The sequence below is a fragment of the Glossina fuscipes genome, unplaced genomic scaffold, assembly GCF_014805625.2.
Source record: "Glossina fuscipes isolate IAEA_lab_2018 unplaced genomic scaffold, Yale_Gfus_2 2, whole genome shotgun sequence".
NCBI lineage: Eukaryota > Metazoa > Arthropoda > Insecta > Diptera > Glossinidae > Glossina > Glossina fuscipes.
Window position 1 is genome coordinate 18,830,117 of NW_023998416.1, and position 21,690 is coordinate 18,851,806.

Below are 21,690 nucleotides of genomic sequence, written 5' to 3' on the forward strand. Positions count from 1 at the left end.
CACACCTGAATGGCACACACTTTTTTCTTATTAGTAAATACAATTTTAATACAACCATGTGATACTGATATTGTTATTTTTTCTGGTTTCGTTGTGATGATTGTTTTTCATTCCACTGTGTATTCTTGAAAAAATTTCTTTTTTTTTGTGCTAAAACCTTAGCCTTTATTAACAAATCCTTCGTTTCGTGTAGCGTACATTCAAGCAAAATTATACCGTACGATTTTCATTAAAAAAGATTGTTAGCCAACGAAAAACATGGAGCGAAAAAGGCCGCCAAAATCGCTTAGGGGCAAAGAAATAGGTTTGTTTTATAGAAATCTATCGCGAAAACGCAGGCAAGAGGAAGAAAGTGAGGGTCGCATTCATTTGAATTCGTCCGTAAGTGTGCCAAAAGACTTATTGAGCAGTGTAGAAACTTGTTTACACAAATTCTCGCAATCAGAAGACGAAGCCTTTCTTTTTGATGAATTTGGAGAGAGTTTTAAAAGATTATTAAGTGTAAATTTTGAGGAGTTTATTGAAGAAGCGAAACAAAAAGATAAAAACGGAAGCGTCCAGACAAGTGCAAAAGATGGATTAAGCAAGGTCTTGCAAAAAGACTTCATAGATAAATGCGCGGCTAATCCGCCTTTCCGAAAACGTAATGTAGAAAGTGAAAATTTACCAGCCACATCCTATCACAAACTTATAAGTGATTGTGTACAGAAAAATCAAGTGGTTTTAATAGTGGGAGGTACAGGCTGCGGCAAAACGACACAAGTTCCACAAATTTTGTTAGACAACTACATATTGAATAAAAAAGGTGCTGAATGTCGCATTTTTTGCACTCAACCACGACGAATTGCAGCTATCACAGTGGCGGAACGAGTCGCTTATGAGAGGGCGGAATCTTTGGGACAAAGTGTAGGTTACCAAATCCGTTTAGAAAGGTGAGTAAGAGCTTCATTGAGGAAAGTTGAAATATTAAAAGTATTATATAAATTGCAGTCGCTTACCAAGAGATTACGGGTCAATCTTATATTGCACGACTGGAATAATGTTACAAAGAATGCAGACCAATCCTTTATTGAATGATGTCAGTGTTCTCATTCTGGATGAAATACATGAACGCAGTGTTGAAACTGACTTAATAATGGCTTTGCTAAAAAAGGTTGTAAAAGTTGTTTCATATATTGCTATTTTATTATGATTTGTATCGATATATATAAGTCATTTGTATCTGAGTGACCAAAAATTAGACTACTTTGTTTCCCAAACTCTTTACCCCTTAACTTTGCTTGTCCGTTATCAATCTGTGCGCCTGTGTCTCTCCATGTAATTGATCGGGTATCGTCGCTTCCCATAAAACATTCGTTTCAAGCTCAATACTTCTCTTTCCTCTTAATGGACAAATCATTGCGGGATTAGCAAGATGTTAATAATAGATTTTTAAATTTTGTTTCTTCTTAACTGTACGACCCTAAATCTCTCTAAATCTTTAGTGTTAACTAATATTTTGTTAATTCAGATTTTACCCCATCGATCCGACCTGAAATTAATTCTTATGAGTGCTACTGTCAACGATCAGTTGTTTAGCCAATATTTTGATAATTGCTGCACGGTACATATTGAAGGATCTCTTTATCCCGTAGAGGTTTTGTATTTGGAAGATATTCTTCAAGAGACTGGTTATCATGTATTTAAGAATGAACTTTGTGTCAAAAATAGAAACAATAATCATCGTAAGAAACATAGAGAAACTGAACAGAATGAGCAATATCTACGTATGATTGATGATTACATACCCACTATAAAACTAAAATATGAAAGCCATGTGTTGCGTTCGCTACGTTTCCCGAACTCTGAAGGATGCGATAATCTACAGTTTTTGGAGTATTTGATCTTCTTTATCTGCGAACATAAGCCCCAAGGAGCCATATTGGTCTTTTTACCGAGTTATGATAAAATTTCCAAACTCAGCGCACAACTACAGAAGCCTTCATTGCGTTATCACCAGGATTTGGCAACGCAACTTCTTATATATCCCTTACATTCTATGATGCCAACAATAAATCAAAGAAATGTTTTTGAACCGGCTCCAGCGGGTAAACGTAAAGTCATATTGTCGACCATAATAGCTGAAACGTCAGTAACTATTAATGATGTGGTTTATGTTATTAATCCGGGGCGTGTCAAAACTAGCGATTATGATCTGCAAGCTAACACACAAACATTGGAAGAAACGTGGGTTAGCAAGGCTAATTCTCAACAGCGAAGGGGACGTGCCGGTCGAGTGCAACCTGGCATTTGTTATAATCTGTTTACGAGGTTAGTAGAGAAAAAACGACCAAGCAAGAAAAATCAAATAACATTTCACATTTTGTTAGAGCTCGTGAACAACAAATGTTGGATGAACCCATTCCCGAAATTAGGCGCAGCAGACTGGAAACAGTCATTTTAAATTTGAAGCTACTTCATGTATGTGATCTGTACGATTTCTTGAAGTCTCTAATTAGTGCACCCGAGCCAATGGCCATACAAAATGGGATTAATCTGCTCAAAAGGTATTTTGTATGTTTTAATTACGGTTTTATTTAATAATACTTTCGCTTGCCACGCAGGATTGGAGCTTTGGATTATCACGATGATTTGACACCTTTGGGAGTGCATTTAGCTCGCCTGCCTATAGATCCCCAAATGGGTAAAATGATTCTGATGGCGGGCTTATTCCGTTGCGTAGACCCGATAACTTCTGCTGCTGCGGGGATATCATTTAAGAGCCCCTTTTATACCCCTTTAGGTTTCGAGCAGACCGTTGACCGCGTAAAGCGCGAGTTATCCGATGGAATCAGAAGTGACCATTTGCTTACACATAAAGCTTTAAGGGGATTTCGTGAGGCTCGCGAGAGTGGTCGCCTTTCAGAATATTGTTATCGGAAATTCTTAAGCAATTCCATTCTTACGCAATTGGAGAATATGAAAAAACAGTTTACCGATCATCTGAGACTGGCGAGGTAACATAACGCACAATGATGATAAATTTATGAAAAATCATATAATATAACAAAAAATCATATAAAATCATATAACAGGGATCTGATGCAAATCGAAATATGTCCGCCTGCCTGGCTATATGAATTTTTGATTAGCATGTACAGGAAGCAGCTTGACATTGTTTTAACGAAATTTTCAAGTTCTGAATTTCAACAACATTTCAGATGTTCTTAATGCAAATTATTTTTCACAAAAATATTTTTATGCAGTGTAATTATGTGGGCTATATGACATCATTTCATCATTTAAGCCTAGATCAAAGGCCGAACCTTCGCGATGCATTAGCCAACCTAATTAGACTGTTTACGTATATATTATTGAAGAAAATAAAGGGTGAGAAGCGACACCGAGGTAATTGAGTAACTTTTGAGTTTTAATCGTAACTTTGGATTAGCTTATCCTTATTTAGAGGGCAACAAATTTGTTATATTATATGGTTTATGTCAACATAATCTTAGATCAACGACTTTAACACCCAAAAACAGTTTTACAGAATCTGCGGATGTGATGGCTGAATCTTTGAATGTCAATTCTAATAATTTGCCCTTGTTAAGAGCCATAATTGCGTCCGGTTTATATCCGAATGTCGCTTTTTTAAGGTGAGACTTCTTTTTATTAACGAAAACATTGTTGTAAAATTTGCGTTTATTTAGCAAAGTAAGACAGATACGCAATCGTGTTCAAGCGGTGCATAAAATGCAAACACCCGAAGATAAAAGTATTAATTTTCACCCTTCCTCGGTGAACAGCGGAGAAGGATCTTTTGATTCTAAGTAAATAGATCGGCCGTTAATTAAATCAACGCCTTTCGGTTTAAATTTAATAAATCATTTTCAGATTCTTTGTCTACTTTCAAAAACAAAGATCCACAGCGTTGTACATGCTGGATGCGACAATGGTTTTTCCCATGGCTCTTTTGATATTTGGTGATGGTGTTGTGGAGGGAGTCACTACAAATGGAGAACATTATATCAGTGTAGCCGAAAAGTATTAGTAAGTTTTTTGATTGTTTAGTTTTGTTAAGCGTACAATAATTTATTTAAATCCCTTTTCATTTAGTTTCAAATGCGATCCTAGAACTAGTTGTACGATTCTAAAACTTCGCGAAAACCTCGAGATGCTATTACAAAGGAAGGCTTTACATCCTTCTCCAATAAAACCCAATAGTAAGGACGATTACATAATTAAGTAAGTTGAGAATCAGTTGATTTGGGAAAATATTCCTATTCCTGTTTTCATTTTTCTATGCTTTAGAGCCATACAAATACTACTCTCTTTGGATGATATAGATGATCATTCCGACAAATATCTCTCCGTAGATGAAGATGATGTATCCCCTTGATAAGTTTTTATATAATAAGAAAAAACTTTGAGCAAAAAAGTTAAATAAATGAGTTTAGTGTAAAAAATAACGCACATGGCTAAATCAACTCAGAATTTCACACCGATCAAGAATCAAAGTATATATATATACTTTATAGGGTTTCTGAAGCTTGCTTTTGGATGTTACATAAATTTTGGGAAAAAACAAAATGAGTTTTCCCCCATTTTACACTGATGGGTGTAAAAATAGAGACGCATTTTTTGAGTAAGATTTATTTCTTCTTTTGCATTATATATATAAAATATTCTTCGACGCAGCAGAGAAGTGTGGATGTGTTATTTTATTAATTTCTTTCTCGTTTAATGACGTATGTAAAACGTTTATTATTAACTCTATTCACATTTTTCGAGAGAAATGCGTTTATGAAATGACTGAATTTAGCCAACATATTGCTGGACACAATACGATATTATATTTCTGGTTTGATTCCTCAATATTTTAGAGCCATAAAAATACTATTTTCTTTGGATGATATGGTTGATCATTCCGACAAATATCTCTTCATAGATGAAGATAATGAATTTTCTTGATATGTTTTTATGTATATGAGAAAACACTTTGAATAAAACTGAAATAAATAATGAGTTGGGTGTAAAAATACTTTTCATTAGTTTTCATTCTCCAATACGGCAAATGCATTGCGAGATGTACAAGGAAGTGCTAAGTCCTCCAACTCTTCCGCGGCGTCGTTGTCGTCATCATTCACACTAGTTTCGTCATTGGAGCTACTAGTTCTCTCTGAGTCATAAGCACCTGCAAGTATGAAACCGTAATGATTACAACTGTCAGTGCTACTATAAGCTGTACTTGCTTTCCGAATTAATTGAAGAAGCGTCCTCACTTTCCGGAATGTCTGAAGATGATAAATTTTGATATTTCTTAATATCTTCTATATCCGCGTGTTTAAGCCACTCTTCTCTTTGTTCACTGAATTGGGGCGGATAGAATTGCAAAACTAATTGTAGTTGGCCGGCAACACAACAACGTAGTAAATGATTTGCGGCACGATAACGGTCTGCCCGCCCTGTTTTAGCAATTAAAAAGCCACGTTTCAATGCCCAAGCTTCTGTTATAGCGACCGGTGACCACTCATCGTAGTCTTCAGGCAACTGCAATTTTAGTAATCTGGGTAAATCCAAATGCTCAGCCATCAATTGAATGGAGCGATAAGGCACTTGCAATTGAGATATAGGAAAGCTGCCCAATAAAACTTGCAAATATTTCGACGTAGAGGATGGGAACACTAAACCAGGACAATCACAGAGACGAACCGATTTAGTTAAAAAAATTGTTTGGAAATGCTTGGTATGGCCAGGAGTGCGACTTACACTTACTACTTTGCGGCCTTTCAAAGCATTAATCAGCGAAGATTTGCCAACGTTCGGAAATCCAATACAACCCAGTGTCAATATTTTATTACGATATTTTTCCCATTTCTCCAAAACGTCGACACTCTCTAATTCTTCTTCCGTTTTTTCGACAACGATTTCGTTATCTTCATCCAAAATTTCGTAATCATTTATTGGCATGTCTTCTAAAATTTTTTGTTCCCATTCCGATAAATCCAAGTCAGATTTTACGATTTTTTCACATTCTTTAAATATATTATAAACCCCTTCAATACTGCGCTTATAATTCATGCGTCGTCGTTGTTGATTCCCTGAAAAAACTTTGTTAGTTGCCCAGTTCAAAATGAAGACCATTAATACCTTTTTTGTTTTGGGGAGGGTTTGAAGCAAAAATCACTACCGGCAATGAACTATAAGTTGTTTGAAAATAATGCCGCCAAGCAATCACTACTTCCGGGGCTACCAAATCAACTTTGTTGAGAACTAAAATAACCTTTTTACCTACGTCATTGATTAGGTAGTTATATAGTGACGGGGGAAACATAAGAGCCTGCTTAAAGGAAAAACAAAGTTAATATACATACACATAGATCGACATGTAGATAAACTTGCCGAATATCTCACATCGACGATGATTAATAAAATATCCGACAACTCCAATACGCGCCAAAGTTGGCGCCAAGTTTCCAAGTTCAATTCAAACAAAGACAAATCTTTGTTTTCCGTTTTTTGCTTCTCTTGCGTTTTACTGATGTATTCCTAAAATTTCGAAGGTTTAAAGCAAGTATTCAGATACGATTAATTTTACGCACTCTAAAATACTTGTTCTCATTTCGATCCAAAATGCTTTTACTGATTTGATAACTCCATCCCGGGCGTATTGGGAAATCGTAACCTTCAAAAAATGCAGCATCCATTTCTCTTTGCTTTGGTTGTGCGGATTGATAAGTTTTTAACCCTTCCAGCTTCAACCGTTCTAATTCCCGCTTGGATTCTTGATAAAAGCATAAGTTATAACGATTAGCATTTTTATTGCGCGCGGAATATTGACTATTTGTTGTCGGTTTTAACATTAATTTACGCACTGACAGTTCCGTGTCCTCGGTCGTTTCACCATCGTCGTCTACGTCATTCTGAACTCTTAAATATTTTTGGTTTCCTGCAATATGTCAACATATTCAACGTAACTCATAAATTCTTTTATATTTCTGCAACTTTTTCGATTAGTTTACCTTTCAGTTGCCTTTTCTGGAATAGTTGATCTTTCTTCTTTTTACCACTAAACGGTACTTTTCGTCTAGCTTGCGGCATTTCAGCTTATTTTCAAAATAAGTAATAGTTTTTGCGTTAAAGTTACAAATAAAACTTTTTCAGTAATTTTCACGAATAAGTAAATAACATCAATAGCATCAGCTGTTTCCTAGCAGAATTGCCAAGCCTTACGTTTTTCGATTTTTTATTTTCAACAGAAATTTTTATTAAAAACAAGACAATGTTATAAAATAGCGCTTTAAGTGCACCAATTTCGATCGAAAAGAATTTCGTAACAATTAACTTCACGATATACCAATAATTGAACCAAAGTTGGTGCACAATTTCAGAAAGTTGTTATTAGAAATTCTCGTACCGTATTTTTAATTTTGAAGAAGTAATTTGTTAGAAGTTGAAATACGGGCATGTTGTAGATTTTTTCTTTCAATTTGATGATGAAATCTTGTTTTCGAATCAATTTAATAAGGATTAACGGTCCATACTTTGTTACACATTCCCTTATTTTTTTAAACTAAATTGTTTTATCCATTCATTCCACAAACGCGAAGATTAATTCCACAATTACAGGTGCTGCCATATAATTGAATTGAAAATGTTGCCAGTAGCAAAATGAATAATTTAAAAACATTTTTTACAAGAAATATAACAATTCTCTCAGCTCCCTCAGTGTTTATTTTAGCCTCCGCATTAGAAATGTACAGCAAAGCCAGCAAAGTCAATTTTATGCTCAGCTTTATTTTAGCCCCTACATAAGGAATATACAGCAAAGTCAGCAAAGTCAATTTTACGCTCAGTTTTATTGTAGTCCCTGCATAAGGAATGTACAGCAAAGTCAGCAAAGTCAATTTTACGCTCAGTTTTATTTTAGTCTCTGCATAAGGAATGTACAGCAAAGTCAGCAAAGTCAATTTTACGCTCAGTTTTATTTTAGTCCCTGCATAAGGAATGTACAGCAAAGTCAACAAAGTCAATTTCATTGAAGACTATTTAAATGAATTTATTTCTCAGCAAATTCAAAAAGTAGAGAGCCCGATTCAATAAAGTAACAACAAGGGTTTGGAAAAACTTCGGTAAATTGTAAGTTCACAATTAATTACTTTAGTTTTATATAAATTAAAAAATAAATACCGGAACAAATACTTGCACATATTATATGTAATAATTTCGGCAGAAAAGGAGACGTATGCATTTTTACGCACCAAAAAAGGTCGCGCAAAAACAGTTTTGAGTGTATTCAATTTGTAAGGATTATAGCAAAATAGAGATCTCTCGACTTTAAACTACATGCGTGGACTTTTTATGTCGGTCAGTCGCAAAATTGGTAAACGTAAGGCGATCAATTTTGATGGTTTCATTGATAATTTTTATAGCATACAGAATTATTTTCCTTTTGCTTTTTGAACGCATATGGCTTCTACAATGCCACCTATAATTCGCTCATTTGGTTCCATGATGAAATTATTTAGAGATATTTAAACTTTCATGCAAGCGCAAATTTTGCATTCGATTATTGACTTCGCAGAGGATAATGCAAATGGAGAAACTGAAAGTCAGCCTAAGTGGAAGCGTACCTTATATGCTGTACTGCTTTTAGTGATAGCAACTGCACAAACCTTTAATTTGGGCCAACATTTCCAACGTATGTTCACTGTGTGTCCGGGAAAACGAATAACTTTAATTAACGCCACTTATCGTAAAGCTTCGATTGTATCGAATACGGCAAGTAAAGAGTCTATCGTTAAAGAAACCGTTAATTTAATGGCAGTTGATGCATAATGTTTTAGGGATTTCACTACTTATTTAAATATGCTATGGTCAGCTCCGTGACAGATTGACTTTGACTTTATATTTTGTTTGGGAACTACTCAGTCTTGCCGTATTGGCTGAGGGTCGTATCAAAGCTTATCAAATTCGTTAAATGCAATCTACAGATGAACGTGTTAAATTAATGAACGACGTTTTGAGCAACATTAAGGTGCGTGGGTGATTAAATAAAATAGAAGGAAAGATGAAGAAAACGTTCTAACATCTTATTTGAGACTCCAAGTGACATTCTCATTTATTCAATCATGGCGTAAACTGATATTTTATTTTTCTTATTGACTTGGTTAGCAAAAGTCGACAACTGATTCCCGTGCAAGTCATTACATTGGCATAAAAAAATTCCTAATGGCATAAAAAAGATCTGTATCTGGATATATTTGAAATATGTAAGTAAGATATTTTCTACAAATGTATGAATATATTAGCAAAACCTGTTTAGTGATGGTTTCTATTTAAACTTAACGGGTCTTGTTAAGCTCGGCAAAAGATATTTTGCATATTCGTCAGATATATTATCTGATAAAAATTGGATTAATTCTATAATGAACGTGATAGACATCGCGATTAAGGGTTTCGTCATAATACCCGCGATATGGAAATCAAATAAAAGAACTTGGAGATTAGAATGCGAAAAGCATAGTGGTGGGTATGCGAATTTCGGCCCCCGACGAATATAACTTTTTTACTTATTAGTATTGTACTTGCGTCGGGTTTCAATCTAGATGTTTTAGACCCGTCCTCTGAGCTTTAATCACTTCAAAGAAAGCAAAAAAAAAAAAGAAAAAAGTAAAAACGCTGACCTGTTATTAAATACCCTACACCACTTCGCTTAGAACTTCGAACTAAGCTGATTCGATTTTCGATTTTTATATATAATTACTGACGTTACTTATACACATGCAACACGGCTTTGCTTACTTTTTCTTAAATTTATCTAAATGCTATAACATAACATAAAAATTGATTTAAAACTTTGCTAAATTTCATTAACATAAAACTTGTGGGATTGTATGAAAGCTGTATTGTACTATTGTACATACATTCTCGAATAAAATTTGCCATTCAAATATCAGAGGAACACTTAGGCAATATCAATGTGAATTGATACTAAATTGTTAAACGTAAACATTTGTAGTAGAAACCACAGCGACCACTCGAAATAGTTTGAAATTTAAATTTCGGTTTAGCCAAAATCTTGCAATCCCTATTAACTAATCCTTTAAGCGCACTCCTGCGCCATTAAGATTTCATAAAATTCTTCACGCATTGACGGACAGCACAAATTTCTGTGATATTCAAAGATCGAGAATCAATTCGAAATGTGACTAGAAATACTTTGCAAGCATAACCATAATATAATCGGATGTATGCAGTGATTTCTATGACATTCACGATCCAATTTTTCAATGAATTATTATGAACAATAATTCGATATCTTGTCTCGCACTGAATCGTATAGGACTTACGCCCCTCAATCTGTTTATCTCTATCTCAAAACATTGCTACGAAAATTCGATAAAAAATGATTCGATGAAAGACAGAAGAAAAATAATTATATTTCGCGCCCTATTTACAAATCTATCAACGGCACAAACTATTGGCTCATGTTTGTATAAACGCTTAAAACACTGTAAAAAGGCTGCGCAACAAAAAGTCGTTTAAAAATGCGTAAGACATATGGTTAATCTTTACATATGGTTAGACTTTAAAAAATCGTATAAGATGAAAAAATTCGATATATTTTCCTAAAGAACCATGCAAAATAAGTAATATATAATAAAATCCAAATTATATATCTATAAAACAAAGACAATAAAAAAGAAAATTAAAACTTGCGCTCTGTGAAAATTTAGCCTACAAGTGCAACATATATTATATATAAGCTCAAGTTGAAATTGTGAATAAAAATCAATTTAGCAAATATTTACCGTTACTTGGTAAAAAGTGTGCACTTTTATTACGAACTTGGCCAAAAATACTGACATCGGTAGCAAAGGTAACGACTGAAAAGTTATTGCTCTTCACTCTATTCGCTGGTGTATGGTAAGTGAATTCATTGATTATATGGCGCTAAGTTTATCTAAAGGTAGTGTGGATCTCAGCACCGCAGCTTTGCGTATTCGTTTACACCATTCCAGAAGTAAGAAGCTTCAAAAGTATCATCAATATTTATGATTACTACGACGTATTGAATTCATCTGTACTTGCGGTCCATCAGTCTTTGTGGACTTGCATGGCAAACAGTCTCTCGGCCGTAGGAATAAAATTCAAATTTACGGGCAACTTGATATTAAAAGCGGTCGAAATTGGTCAAGAGGCACGCTTATAATACGGTATAAACGTGGAACACCTGCCTTTTTAGTACAAATGACAAATAAAAGATATCGGCCGGCACGTGCCTACCCATTCCTATCGAATATCAAAATTTCATGTTTTCTAGGTAAGGAGGCTACAAAAAAATCGATCATAGCTGATTATAATTTTCTTCGATGATGTGAAGCTCCGCATGAACCTGGCTACATGGATCTGGTGTGCATCTTTTCTCATAATTCCTGTAAGTTGTCCCTGAAGTTTCTTCCCTCTAATTAGTGAATAAAAACAATTAGAAAACATATTTTACAATTGAATTATTTTTTTTTATTGCATTTCGTAAAATTTCATAAATATTTATTTTTCACTAAATATTTTTGTTTTGGCTTTTTTTGTTTTCAATTTTTATATAATAATTACATCATTTTACTGATAATAATTTTCTTTTCATTTTCATTTGTTATATGCAAATTGTTTTTATTATTATTAATTTATGTTATCGTTTAAAAAATAATTAGAAAAATGATTTTGGATTTATTGCGGTTATTTTTTTGTTTTTAATATATTTCCTTTTCAATTTTGTGATCAAATAAAATTGAAATAAAATGCATTTCTGGAAAAGCTCGCTGCAATGTGTGAACTTTACAAAGATGAGATCTGGTTGTCCGGCATATATATATAAAAAGAAAAACTTCTTTTACACGAAATTGTCGATAAATTATTTATAATGCCTATGTGTGTGTGTGTGTGTGTGTACGGGCCGGCGAGATCATATTTACGCATGAGAATGTGCAAAGATATCATATTTAGTTCTAACGGTTAATTCGCTTTACCGTAAACTTATCTTTTATACCCTTTTTGCATTTATTTATATGAAAGTTTTTACAGATTAGAAAAATTTCACTTTCGCTTATACTTTTGCTAAATATTTGTATTTTTTTTTTTTATATGTAGTTTTTCATTTGTTTTTTATATCTTATTTGAGTTCAGAATTGTTTACTTATTTGCTTATCTAAAATAAAGAAAAACAAAAAAAATTATTAAAAAACGAAAGAAAGCAAAAAAAATTATGTATATAAAAGTTTTTAATGAGAATAATCCGGTAAAAACCAGTAAAAACGCTATAGGGGACCACGCAAAATAAGACGTTATATGGAAAGTAGTCGACGCCGAATCAGTAGGCGTCGGGACAAAACACATCTGTGGAATCAAGTTCATAAAAATATTTTAAAAGCTGCCAGCTGTAAATTGAAAACGAACAGATTAACCCACGGACAAACTTACAGACAAGCTTAGATTTGTAGGCATTTCAAATAAGACGTTATAAGGGAAGTGATTGAGAAAATGGTACAATCCGGATCATTTTCTACAGCGTTCGTCCTTGGGCCAAAACACAGCAGTGTATCAATTTTCATCAAACAGGAAACGGGAAAACAACATAGAATGATACATAGGCTGATGGACAGGCGGACAGATAAGCTTAAATCTTTTAGGCTTTTCAAATAGGACGTTATACGTTGTCCGATCCAATCCATTCCAATAGAGTTTGTCTTTTGGTCGAAAACATGTCAGTGAACTATATTTCATTAAAACCTCTTAAAAGTTACGATAAGAACAATGGGAGCCAAACCTCAGACAAGCAGGAAAGCCAAGATCGATTCAGAAAACTCTTCCGTATTGATCGGTGAGTGATCAATCGTAAGTTCTTTTGTGTGTTACATACGTCACTTAACTGAATACACCCTGCACTATGTAAGTGATGTTGAGCATAACTATATCAAAAAGCCTCCAAAACGTAATTGGACTGTGCGTCGTTTTTTGTTTCAAAATTATTCGCATCCAACGTGGTTGGCCGTGTGGAAGGGACGATACTATAAGAGCAAAAGATAAAAGAAGAAAGTTAGTAGAAAGATGCGCAATAGTTCTCAACTATATACCTTTATATAGTCGAAAATGTGCTCATCTATCTCTGCTGGGACGAGATAAATAAATGAGTGATCTGACTATCATTCTGCTAATGAAAAACATATGAAGGTAATCAATGTACTTTACATTGAGGCTTTTTTGCAACGGATTAGAAATGTATTAATTAATTAATCATAAAACTTAAAATGTGAAAGAAAAATTCGAAAAATTATTTCATTTATTTATTTAGGTTTGTTTTTTTTTTTTTTTTTTTTTTTTTTTTTTTTTTTAAACTTTGTTACTATAGATGATTATTAACAAATTTCAGTTATTTATAAAACTGTGTTTTAAAAAAAGTCAACAATAATTTACTTAAAACTTTTTTTTTTCACTTAAGTTCTAAGTCCTTTACACATTGATGTACGTGAATTTGTGTGCATATGCATTATATGTATATGCGTTATGTATATGTAGGAAGATGAGTGCAGTGAAAGAGATGCAAGTACGCAGTTTATATATAAATTTTTTAACTAGAATGTGTGATGTGTGGTGTAAAATTATACTAAAACTTTTGCACACTCTTTACTTTAATAAATATTACGTTTTGTTTGCTTTTCGTCAATTTTTTATTTTTATTATTAAATTAAAGTTTTCATAAAGACTTTTTTTTTTTTTTTTTTTTTTGGTTTTCTTTTAAGGATTTTCATGAAGGTACAGAGAGACTGACAGTATTTGTTGTAGTTTATGTTTATGTGAAATATGTTTAGCATTATTTTACTAACATATGACATGTATAAATGTATGTGAAACTACATTTAATATCTATATAAAAGTTAATTAGGGATTTTTAACTCATTTTCTTTCAAATCAAGACCTTTCCTTTATGATCGAGCATTTGTACATACATATGTATATAGATATAATAATGTATACATAACGGTGCGTTGCATTCATCTAATATATACAAATATGTGTGTGTGTGTGTATGTATATGTTTACATGGTTATGTGCTTCAGGGTATACATATAATTTAGTCTTCTCCATTTATACGTCCGCGAGTACACTGCATTCTTCTTAATGATTAATTTAGTGTCCTTTATATGCCTTACGTCGAGTTTTTGAGCGAAATTTTTGAAAAATTTTACAAATTTTCCCAATTTACCTTAATATGTAAATATGTTTGTCACTCTTTATATTTATAAATTCTTTAATCTCTCTAATTGTTCTTAATTACATTTTACAGAGGTTTGTTTTTTTTGTTTTTTTTTTTTTGTTTTTGTTTAAAGTATTAACATATCTCATATAGTTTAAGTGTAATATTTTCCCTCAGTTTTTGTTATTTGAAATTTTAAAAATAGTTTCCTTTTATTTTCTTTTTAATGTTATTATTTTTTACTTAAAATCTGATATGTCTTTATTATCCTAATATTATTATTATTATTATTATTATTATTATTATAATTATTATTACATTTTATTAATATTATAATTATTAATATTTCGCTTGACTACTATCATTATTATTATTCCATTATAAATGCTGTTGCTATTATTATTATTATCATTATTATTATTATAATTGCATTGCAGTTATTATTATTATTATTATTATTATTATTCACTTTACTGTTATGAGCATTTTCATAATTATTGTTACTATTATTATTGCATATTATTATTATTATTATTATTTTTCTTGTTACTATTATTATAATTATAATTACTAACATTTCACTTCACTATTATTATTATTATTGCAGTATAACTGCTGTTGTTATTATCCTTGTTATATTTTATTATTACTATTATTATTATTATTATTATTATTATTATTATTCACTTTATTGTTATTATTATCCTTACGGCTGCATATTATATTATATATACATATACATACATATATTATATTATTTTGTTGCTATTATTATTAGATTTTATTATTATTGCAATTATAATTACATTATTATTACATACATATATATAATTATAATTATTTATATTATTGTTATTATTTTATTTTATATTTTACCATTATTTTTCTCTTAAAATGGAATGAGCTTCGTATGTAAACCTTTTCGTGTGTTAGTTTACATTTTTTTTTATTTATTTTCAATTTTTAAATAAATAAAAAATTAAAGTTCTTATAAAAGTTATTGGCTTGGTCCTGTTTTACAGAGTGTCGAAATATTCTGTTGTTGTTATTGTGTTTGTTTTAAAACAAAAACAAACTGCATGTAACTGTGAGGTGTGTGCATGTGTTAAAGGGACGGTAAAAGGAAGAATTAAATTTTAAACTTATTAAAAAAATTTGTATTTGTGTGTAGATGAATTTTTTGAAAATGAAGAAAGGAAAGAAGGCATTCTCGGAAAGTAGGAATAATTCCCTTACATATAAAATATTTACGTTCCAGAAAGTTTAAAAGAGAAGTATAAAATTTTGCGATTGTGGACACAGATAATAAGGAATATAAGGGCCGATAGCTTTGATAAAAGGATAGAACAGAAGATTTATTTGGCGGACGCTTGAGCTACTCCTGACGATATTCGGTGTTCTTCTCATTGATCGGGGACCTTTGCGTGGTCTTCGATATATAACCACTATCAATAATTCTATTAGAAGGTTTTCCCATAACAGCGACATGACAATACCTAACACATTGAAAAAAAGTCTTAATATCATCGTTCGGAAATAATCGTTCGAAAATTTTTTCTATGTTAACAGCCCAGTGCGTTGAATCTAGAGAAATGATTTACTAGAAAACTTTACATCCCGCAAAGGCAGCCCTTTTGCGTCGTTTTTGAGTCCGTAGTCTCATCGCCAGTTTATTTCTTTGGAAATAAGAATGGAGATCTCCTTGCCGTGAAAGTTGAGATCGGTGCGAATAAGTGCTTTACGAGTTGAACTCGCGGACATCGCAACAAAAGAGACCGGCGGCTACGTGTCACATTGTAGATCGAGCAGCTAACTGATGGATCAACGATTTGGTGATGCAATAATTTGATGAAATTCTTATAACAAAACGGACTTCTAGGTCTCACTATGACTGAACAATTTTGATGTAGATTTGAATTCCTTGGTCTGGCTGTGAATTAAGGAATCACGGAATTAGCAAACAGAGTAGTAATATAATAATCCCTTGATAACGTGATTATAGAGATCAGTCGAGAATGTCAAGCAGGGAATCATTCCGCATTTCGTATTGCGTAAAAAAAAATTCTTAAAATATTTGTGAAACTTATATCTAATAGTTGTTACTTCCATAGAAATCATTTTAAACTAAAAGGCGTACAAAACTGTGGTTAGCCTTGAATTTGAATTTAAACGCTAAAGCAAATTAGTGTACAACCTTTTATGAAAGTCCTTTCATTCTCGTATGCAATTAGCTGGAAGTACAATTATAAGGATCTTCGGCACGAAAATTCGGATGATCTTCATATGGTTTTACATTGGCAGCGCGTTTTTCATCACGTATTTTCTCTACTTGTTGCAGAACGCGTAAGAAATTTCCTCCGGCCAATTTCGTAAGATCTTCGATAGACCAACCCGCGCCCAATAACTCAGCGAATAAGGTGGGATACGATGACACGTCTTCGAGTCCTTTGGGTGTGCTAAAGTGAGAAAGAGAAAATTATAAAAATTTTCATTAAAGTAATGGAAAGAAGAAAAGAACATAAAAAGGAAAGAAAAATTATGTGAGATATGACACACAGTTTGTGATTTAAGACTGAAAGGTCAACGAAGCCATAAATTTTCTTAAGACTTTCTTCTTCTGTTTTTTTATCAATAAATTATTCAAGATTTCCGTAAAAGAACGAAAATGAAATCTTTTGCTTGCTTTATATTGAGTTTCGTTGAAGAACATAAATCCGGTCAAGCAGGGATGATTTCATTACCGTAATACACACTGTAAAGCGAATGAATTGTAACATGTAACGCAAAGCACAGGCTATTGGTAGCTAGTTATACCCCAGTATCACATGTAGTGTAGAGTATAATAAGTTTGTGCGAATATGTGGAACATCCAGATGGACTTATAATAAAGACCGTGCTTTGGCTACACCCATCGATCATTGAATCATTTGGCTAATCGATTTAAGCTTGTCTGTCCGTCTGTCCTTCTGATGTCCGTGTATGTATATTTGTGTTTAAACAACTGAACGCAACTTTTTAAGATGTTCTTACGAAATTTGGCACTTTTGCAATTACAATTTCACGATGGGCGGAGGTGATTGGGAATGAACTGTAGTTTGGGTTCCAATAGTTTTGGATCACATCGAAAATTTTAAAATCGGTAGGTGATTGCATCTCCATTGACATACAAAATGAAAATTTGAATTGAATGGGCCGCCGCTTTGAACCACCTTTTGTGCAACCATTTCTACTGTCAGTCCATAACAATAATTTCATATAGAAATTATCTAAACTGTATTTGAGCTACGCAGTTCTTTCTATCAGGCTTCATCCCCTGTTAGGGTATCCATTAAAAGCGCATATTTGCATATCAGTAAAGACAGACTTGTAATGCTTTCTACTGAAAATGATGAAAGAAAGTTAGTGAAGAAACTTTTGGGAAGAAGAAAATTTAAATCTCGTCAGTTTACGCTTTAGATTACGCTCTGCGATATACGATGCTCCCAAAAAGAGTATGCTTTTAGAGAGGTGAAGTGCTGGCGGCGTTGCCCGACTATACTGTTCTTGATTGTTTCGTTTAAACATTTTTTTTTCGGATCCATTTGTAATAAGAGAAAAGTGCATAGTGTTATTCCATGTCACTATAGCGGCGAGATTTGTAGTGAAATTTATTTTTAATTATTTATGGCGTTTATGGGCTGTGCAAGCACACAACGACGCACATGTTAATACTAATACTTCATTCAATGTACTTTCATTTTAAACGACATACAAAAAAAAAAGTCCATGAAATGCTATGAAAGTGCTTTACGCTTAGAATCAGCATAAACAAAAACACAATTAAATATAGTGGACTACTGGACTGGAGTTAGAAATTAAAAATTCGAAAAAATGTGGTTAGGATTTAAATTTTTGATATTTGGACTGTGTGTGTGTTCACGGCTATATATAGACTTTTCCTTGCGCTTAGAGTTACGAGAACAGTCATATCAATCATTCCTTTCACCATTCAGTTGGCTTTGATTGCCTGTTGTGTCCTTTGCAAGTGCGGCTCATCCAGGTAGTATGTGTTCGTTTGCTCATTGATTACATATTCTGTGTGCGAGCAAGTTATACACAAAGTGTATGTTATTTTTTTTTTTTTTTCTCTTTTTTTTTTTATACTTTATATGATTGCATTATACAATAAAACGGAATAAAAAGTGAGAGATTAATTTGCCTGAGCAACAGCGCAAGCGAGTGCGTGCACGGCCACTTGTGTATACAAATTTGTTTTACATCAATTGAACGATTAACGCCGTGTAAACAACAAGAGGCCGTTTAAGGCTCTTATTGACTTCAATCAATTCCAGGCATGTGTCCGTTTGCCGTGTAAAGTAAAAATTAATTAAAACTGTATTCTGTCAACTATTTGGTGCACTTTTTTAAAAATTATGTTGCATTGATTTAAAAACTCAATTCATCCCTTGTAAGGAAGGATTTCATCTAATCTTTTTCTTAAGTTGCAAAAGCAAGAAATGTTTTTACATCCATGTGATAGCAGACACAAAAAAATTTCACATTACACGACCTAATTGGTATTGCAACTTGCGTCGCACAGATCGCGTTACTAAAGTACGTTACTCAACTATCAGCTGAGTATTATTATTATATATTAACTGATTGCATAATAAGTGCGATCACAAATCAGTCAGAAATGCACAAGGAACAGAGAATGTGCGGGGGTGGATTCAAGATCATTCTTTATTGTGGGACCGTACCATCTCTAAGTTAGGAAGCAAACTTAGAGTCTTAGTATAAGTTACCTTTAAGTCACATGCTAATCAAATTGATTCACATATTAGAGGTCAATTTAAGTTTTCTACTTGTGTGAGTGATTATTACAACTAGCAGGTGAATGTTCGCGAGCTGAAACCTCATTGATTGTAATGAGTGCTAAGTCGATAAAGGCATAATCTCCTTCCCTTTCCCCTCCTTTTCCTAACCATTAGCGTGTCATACGTGGGATAGGGGATACTCCTAAGTGTCTCATGTTAAAAAAAAAAAAAAAAAAAAAAATTAAGGCTTTTCCAAAGCCAGAGTTAACCGAGTTTACCTAGCAGTCCATTCATTACAAGAGGGTCATCGAACTCTTTACCCTTCAAACGGACGCATAAAGTTGCAATTATCTTAAGCTAAAATTCCGAATCATACTAGACTTTATCATTTATTTAGCATGTGTCACAGCAGCCATTCAATCGATAGGAAAGAATAAACCATAAAATGTATTCGCTTTTGAGACTTTTTTTTTTTTTTTTATCAAGAACAGTGGGGACTAAGGAAACAATTTCTGTAGGAAATGAAAAGTTGTTTTAGGTTACAGAAAAACCTAAACCGCATGCATATACATGCAGATACATGCATACAAAAACAAGAGAAAAGAACAACCAATGAGGGCAAATGCCAAAGTATCAAAGCCGCACACTAAAAACGAACAAAGAGATTCTCATAATTTATTATAAAAACAAACATACAAACAAAACAAACTGACAAACACATAAGTAAATGCGTATAAATTATTTATACTGGAAATAGAAATTTTGTGGTCAGTCTCCAATATTGAATTCAATTTTCAGGAGGCAAACGCTAAGAGAACACTGCTGGTTACATAAAAACCATTCAAGCAGATAAAAGAGTAGATGCTGCTGTGTATCTGCTGTGCACTACTAGCACAGTAAATACATTTAAGATAATATTTTATTAGTTATCCATTCATTTTTCTATGCATACATTGATATTTGAATAAACTTGTGTGCGTCTGTGTTTGCATAAACAATTGAGTTTTTAATGAATTTTCCTTAAAAATCCACACAAGAATTTCGTTATGTTTGCCATATAAGTATAAAAGAAAATGTCATTCATCATAGGACGACTCGTATATGTCCAATATTTATAATAAACCTATGAAAATCGCATTAAAAAGCCTATCACAAATGCTTTCAAGTTTCAAGTACTAGTTCGAGAGTTAATATTAAAAAAGTTTTGAGTCGTTGGCGTTTATATGCATTTAGAGAGACACTCTGTTCGAGGGATAAGCTGGTTTAGTTAAATAATTTGAAAATCTCGTATATGTATTCATGCCATTGGACGCAGTTCAAATACATTATGAGGGTAAAGTTGTCCATTGTCTTGCGCTTACACTATTTTATTACTTGTCGATGTAAGATAGTTAGTTAAATTAGTTACAATCTTGACGTAGTTTACGGTAATCTGTAGTAAACTTAAGCAGGTCAATTATCTGATTTCATTCAGCATAAGGCCAGTCTGTCAATTGCATTTCGGTGTTCTCTTTGATACGTGTGACGAGCAAGCAAGCTCGCCAGTATTCGTCAAGGACGCTGTCATCGTAAATGAATACAAGAAAAGCAGAAACAATCCGCTACAGTTCTGATATAATAACTAAAGAGGTATGGGGTAAGAAGCAAAGCCAACAGCTGGGAATTAAATTTTGGAAAGCAGTTATTGGGTAATAGCTTACTTTCGTTTAAACAAGTCATGAAGTTCTCGCTGAATATATTTTAATGTTATTGCAACCGCGCTTAAAACAACATAGCAAATTACGCGAACTCAGAGATCCTCCACAGGCATCTCTGTGCTGCCTAAGCGGCTCGACAGAAGATCAGGCATCCGTATAACAACCCCGGACCATATAATATTTCCTTTAAATAAAATTCTCTCACCAGCATTCCTGTAACCAAAAATGTCGGTTCGTCGGTTCCAATACATATATGCATACATTTATACATATACATATATATATATATATATATATCAAATTCCTCTAGGCACTCGAGCTAAATTTCCCCTTCATGATTACCGTTGTTGTCCACGAAAGTCTGCCCGGCCATCTCGGCAAGCTGATCGCTCTCAAAAATGGGCGTGCATTTACAGAGACTTTTGACATATGACGATCGCTAAAGGTCATTTGTCCGGTAACAACAATCGATTGAAAAAGTAGATATATATTATGGTATCGAAACTGTGAATGTGTCTAGAAAACGGTGCCCGTCACACTCTCATCATTATTGTACTCAACGAGAGAATGCTCAGTATTACGAAACAAAGCTGAACCGTTATAATATGTTACGTATTATATATCGGGATGATATGTGCTTAGCTAAATGATCCAATTAACATGCCAAAGATAGTTGTAAGAAAGCTAAATACAATAAAAATGCATGGACGAAGAGATTTCTAAAAATTAAAATTGTTGGCAATCAATTTTTAAATAATATTTCATAACTCTATAAACTACTTTTCAAAGGAAGTATATTAGATTACTCAAAAGTTTTCAACGCATATACACACAAATCCATCAAATAATCCTTAAACTGCATGGAACACGTACCGGATTATTACGAACAACGGAAGGCATTTACATGTACGTGTTTGTCCGTCGGTCAGTATCAATAGGATTTCGGATACCACACGTACCTTAT

The 21,690-nt window shown here is 33.1% G+C and overlaps 3 protein-coding genes across 10 annotated transcripts in view; 1 reads left to right on the forward strand and 2 right to left on the reverse strand.

The window, feature by feature from the left end:
* Positions 1-73: 73 nt before the first annotated feature.
* Positions 74-4,430, forward strand: LOC119634059 (ATP-dependent DNA/RNA helicase DHX36). Of its 3 annotated transcripts, XM_038027982.1 has the most exons (10): positions 74-932; positions 991-1,153; positions 1,511-2,310; positions 2,370-2,546; positions 2,604-2,996; positions 3,522-3,635; positions 3,690-3,809; positions 3,874-4,029; positions 4,096-4,224; positions 4,291-4,430. In XM_038027982.1, exons 1-10 carry the CDS (start codon positions 259-261, stop codon positions 4,376-4,378), a joined length of 2,814 nt encoding a protein of 937 aa, XP_037883910.1. In that variant the 5' UTR covers positions 74-258; the 3' UTR covers positions 4,379-4,430. The 3 variants fall into 3 exon arrangements, 2 of the variants coding, with proteins under 2 accessions (XP_037883910.1, XP_037883911.1); XR_005246919.1 differs by lacking the exons at positions 3,522-3,635; positions 3,690-3,809; positions 3,874-4,029; positions 4,096-4,224; positions 4,291-4,430 and adding exons at positions 3,075-3,387; positions 3,446-3,498; XM_038027983.1 differs by lacking the exons at positions 3,522-3,635; positions 3,690-3,809; positions 3,874-4,029; positions 4,096-4,224; positions 4,291-4,430 and adding an exon at positions 3,075-3,490.
* Positions 4,431-4,592: 162 nt separating this feature from the next.
* LOC119633395 (guanine nucleotide-binding protein-like 1) lies at positions 4,593-7,169 on the reverse strand. The gene is made up of 6 exons (XM_038026936.1): positions 7,002-7,169; positions 6,582-6,928; positions 6,382-6,528; positions 6,130-6,319; positions 5,232-6,080; positions 4,593-5,173 (listed from the first exon to the last, which is right to left on the reverse strand). The coding sequence occupies exons 1-6, from the start codon at positions 7,078-7,080 to the stop codon at positions 5,028-5,030; spliced, it is 1,758 nt and encodes a 585-aa protein (XP_037882864.1). The 5' UTR covers positions 7,081-7,169; the 3' UTR covers positions 4,593-5,027.
* Positions 7,170-15,115: 7,946 nt separating this feature from the next.
* Positions 15,116-21,690, reverse strand: part of LOC119633906 — a 271,992-nt gene continuing 265,417 nt past the window's right edge. For 4 of the 6 annotated variants that reach the window (XM_038027721.1, XM_038027722.1, XM_038027727.1 and 1 more), the window contains one exon: positions 15,333-16,689. In XM_038027721.1, coding sequence (XP_037883649.1) covers positions 16,461-16,689 — 229 coding nt within the window. In that variant the 3' untranslated portion in view covers positions 15,333-16,460. The other 2 variants (XM_038027725.1, XM_038027723.1) reach the window with 2 other exon arrangements.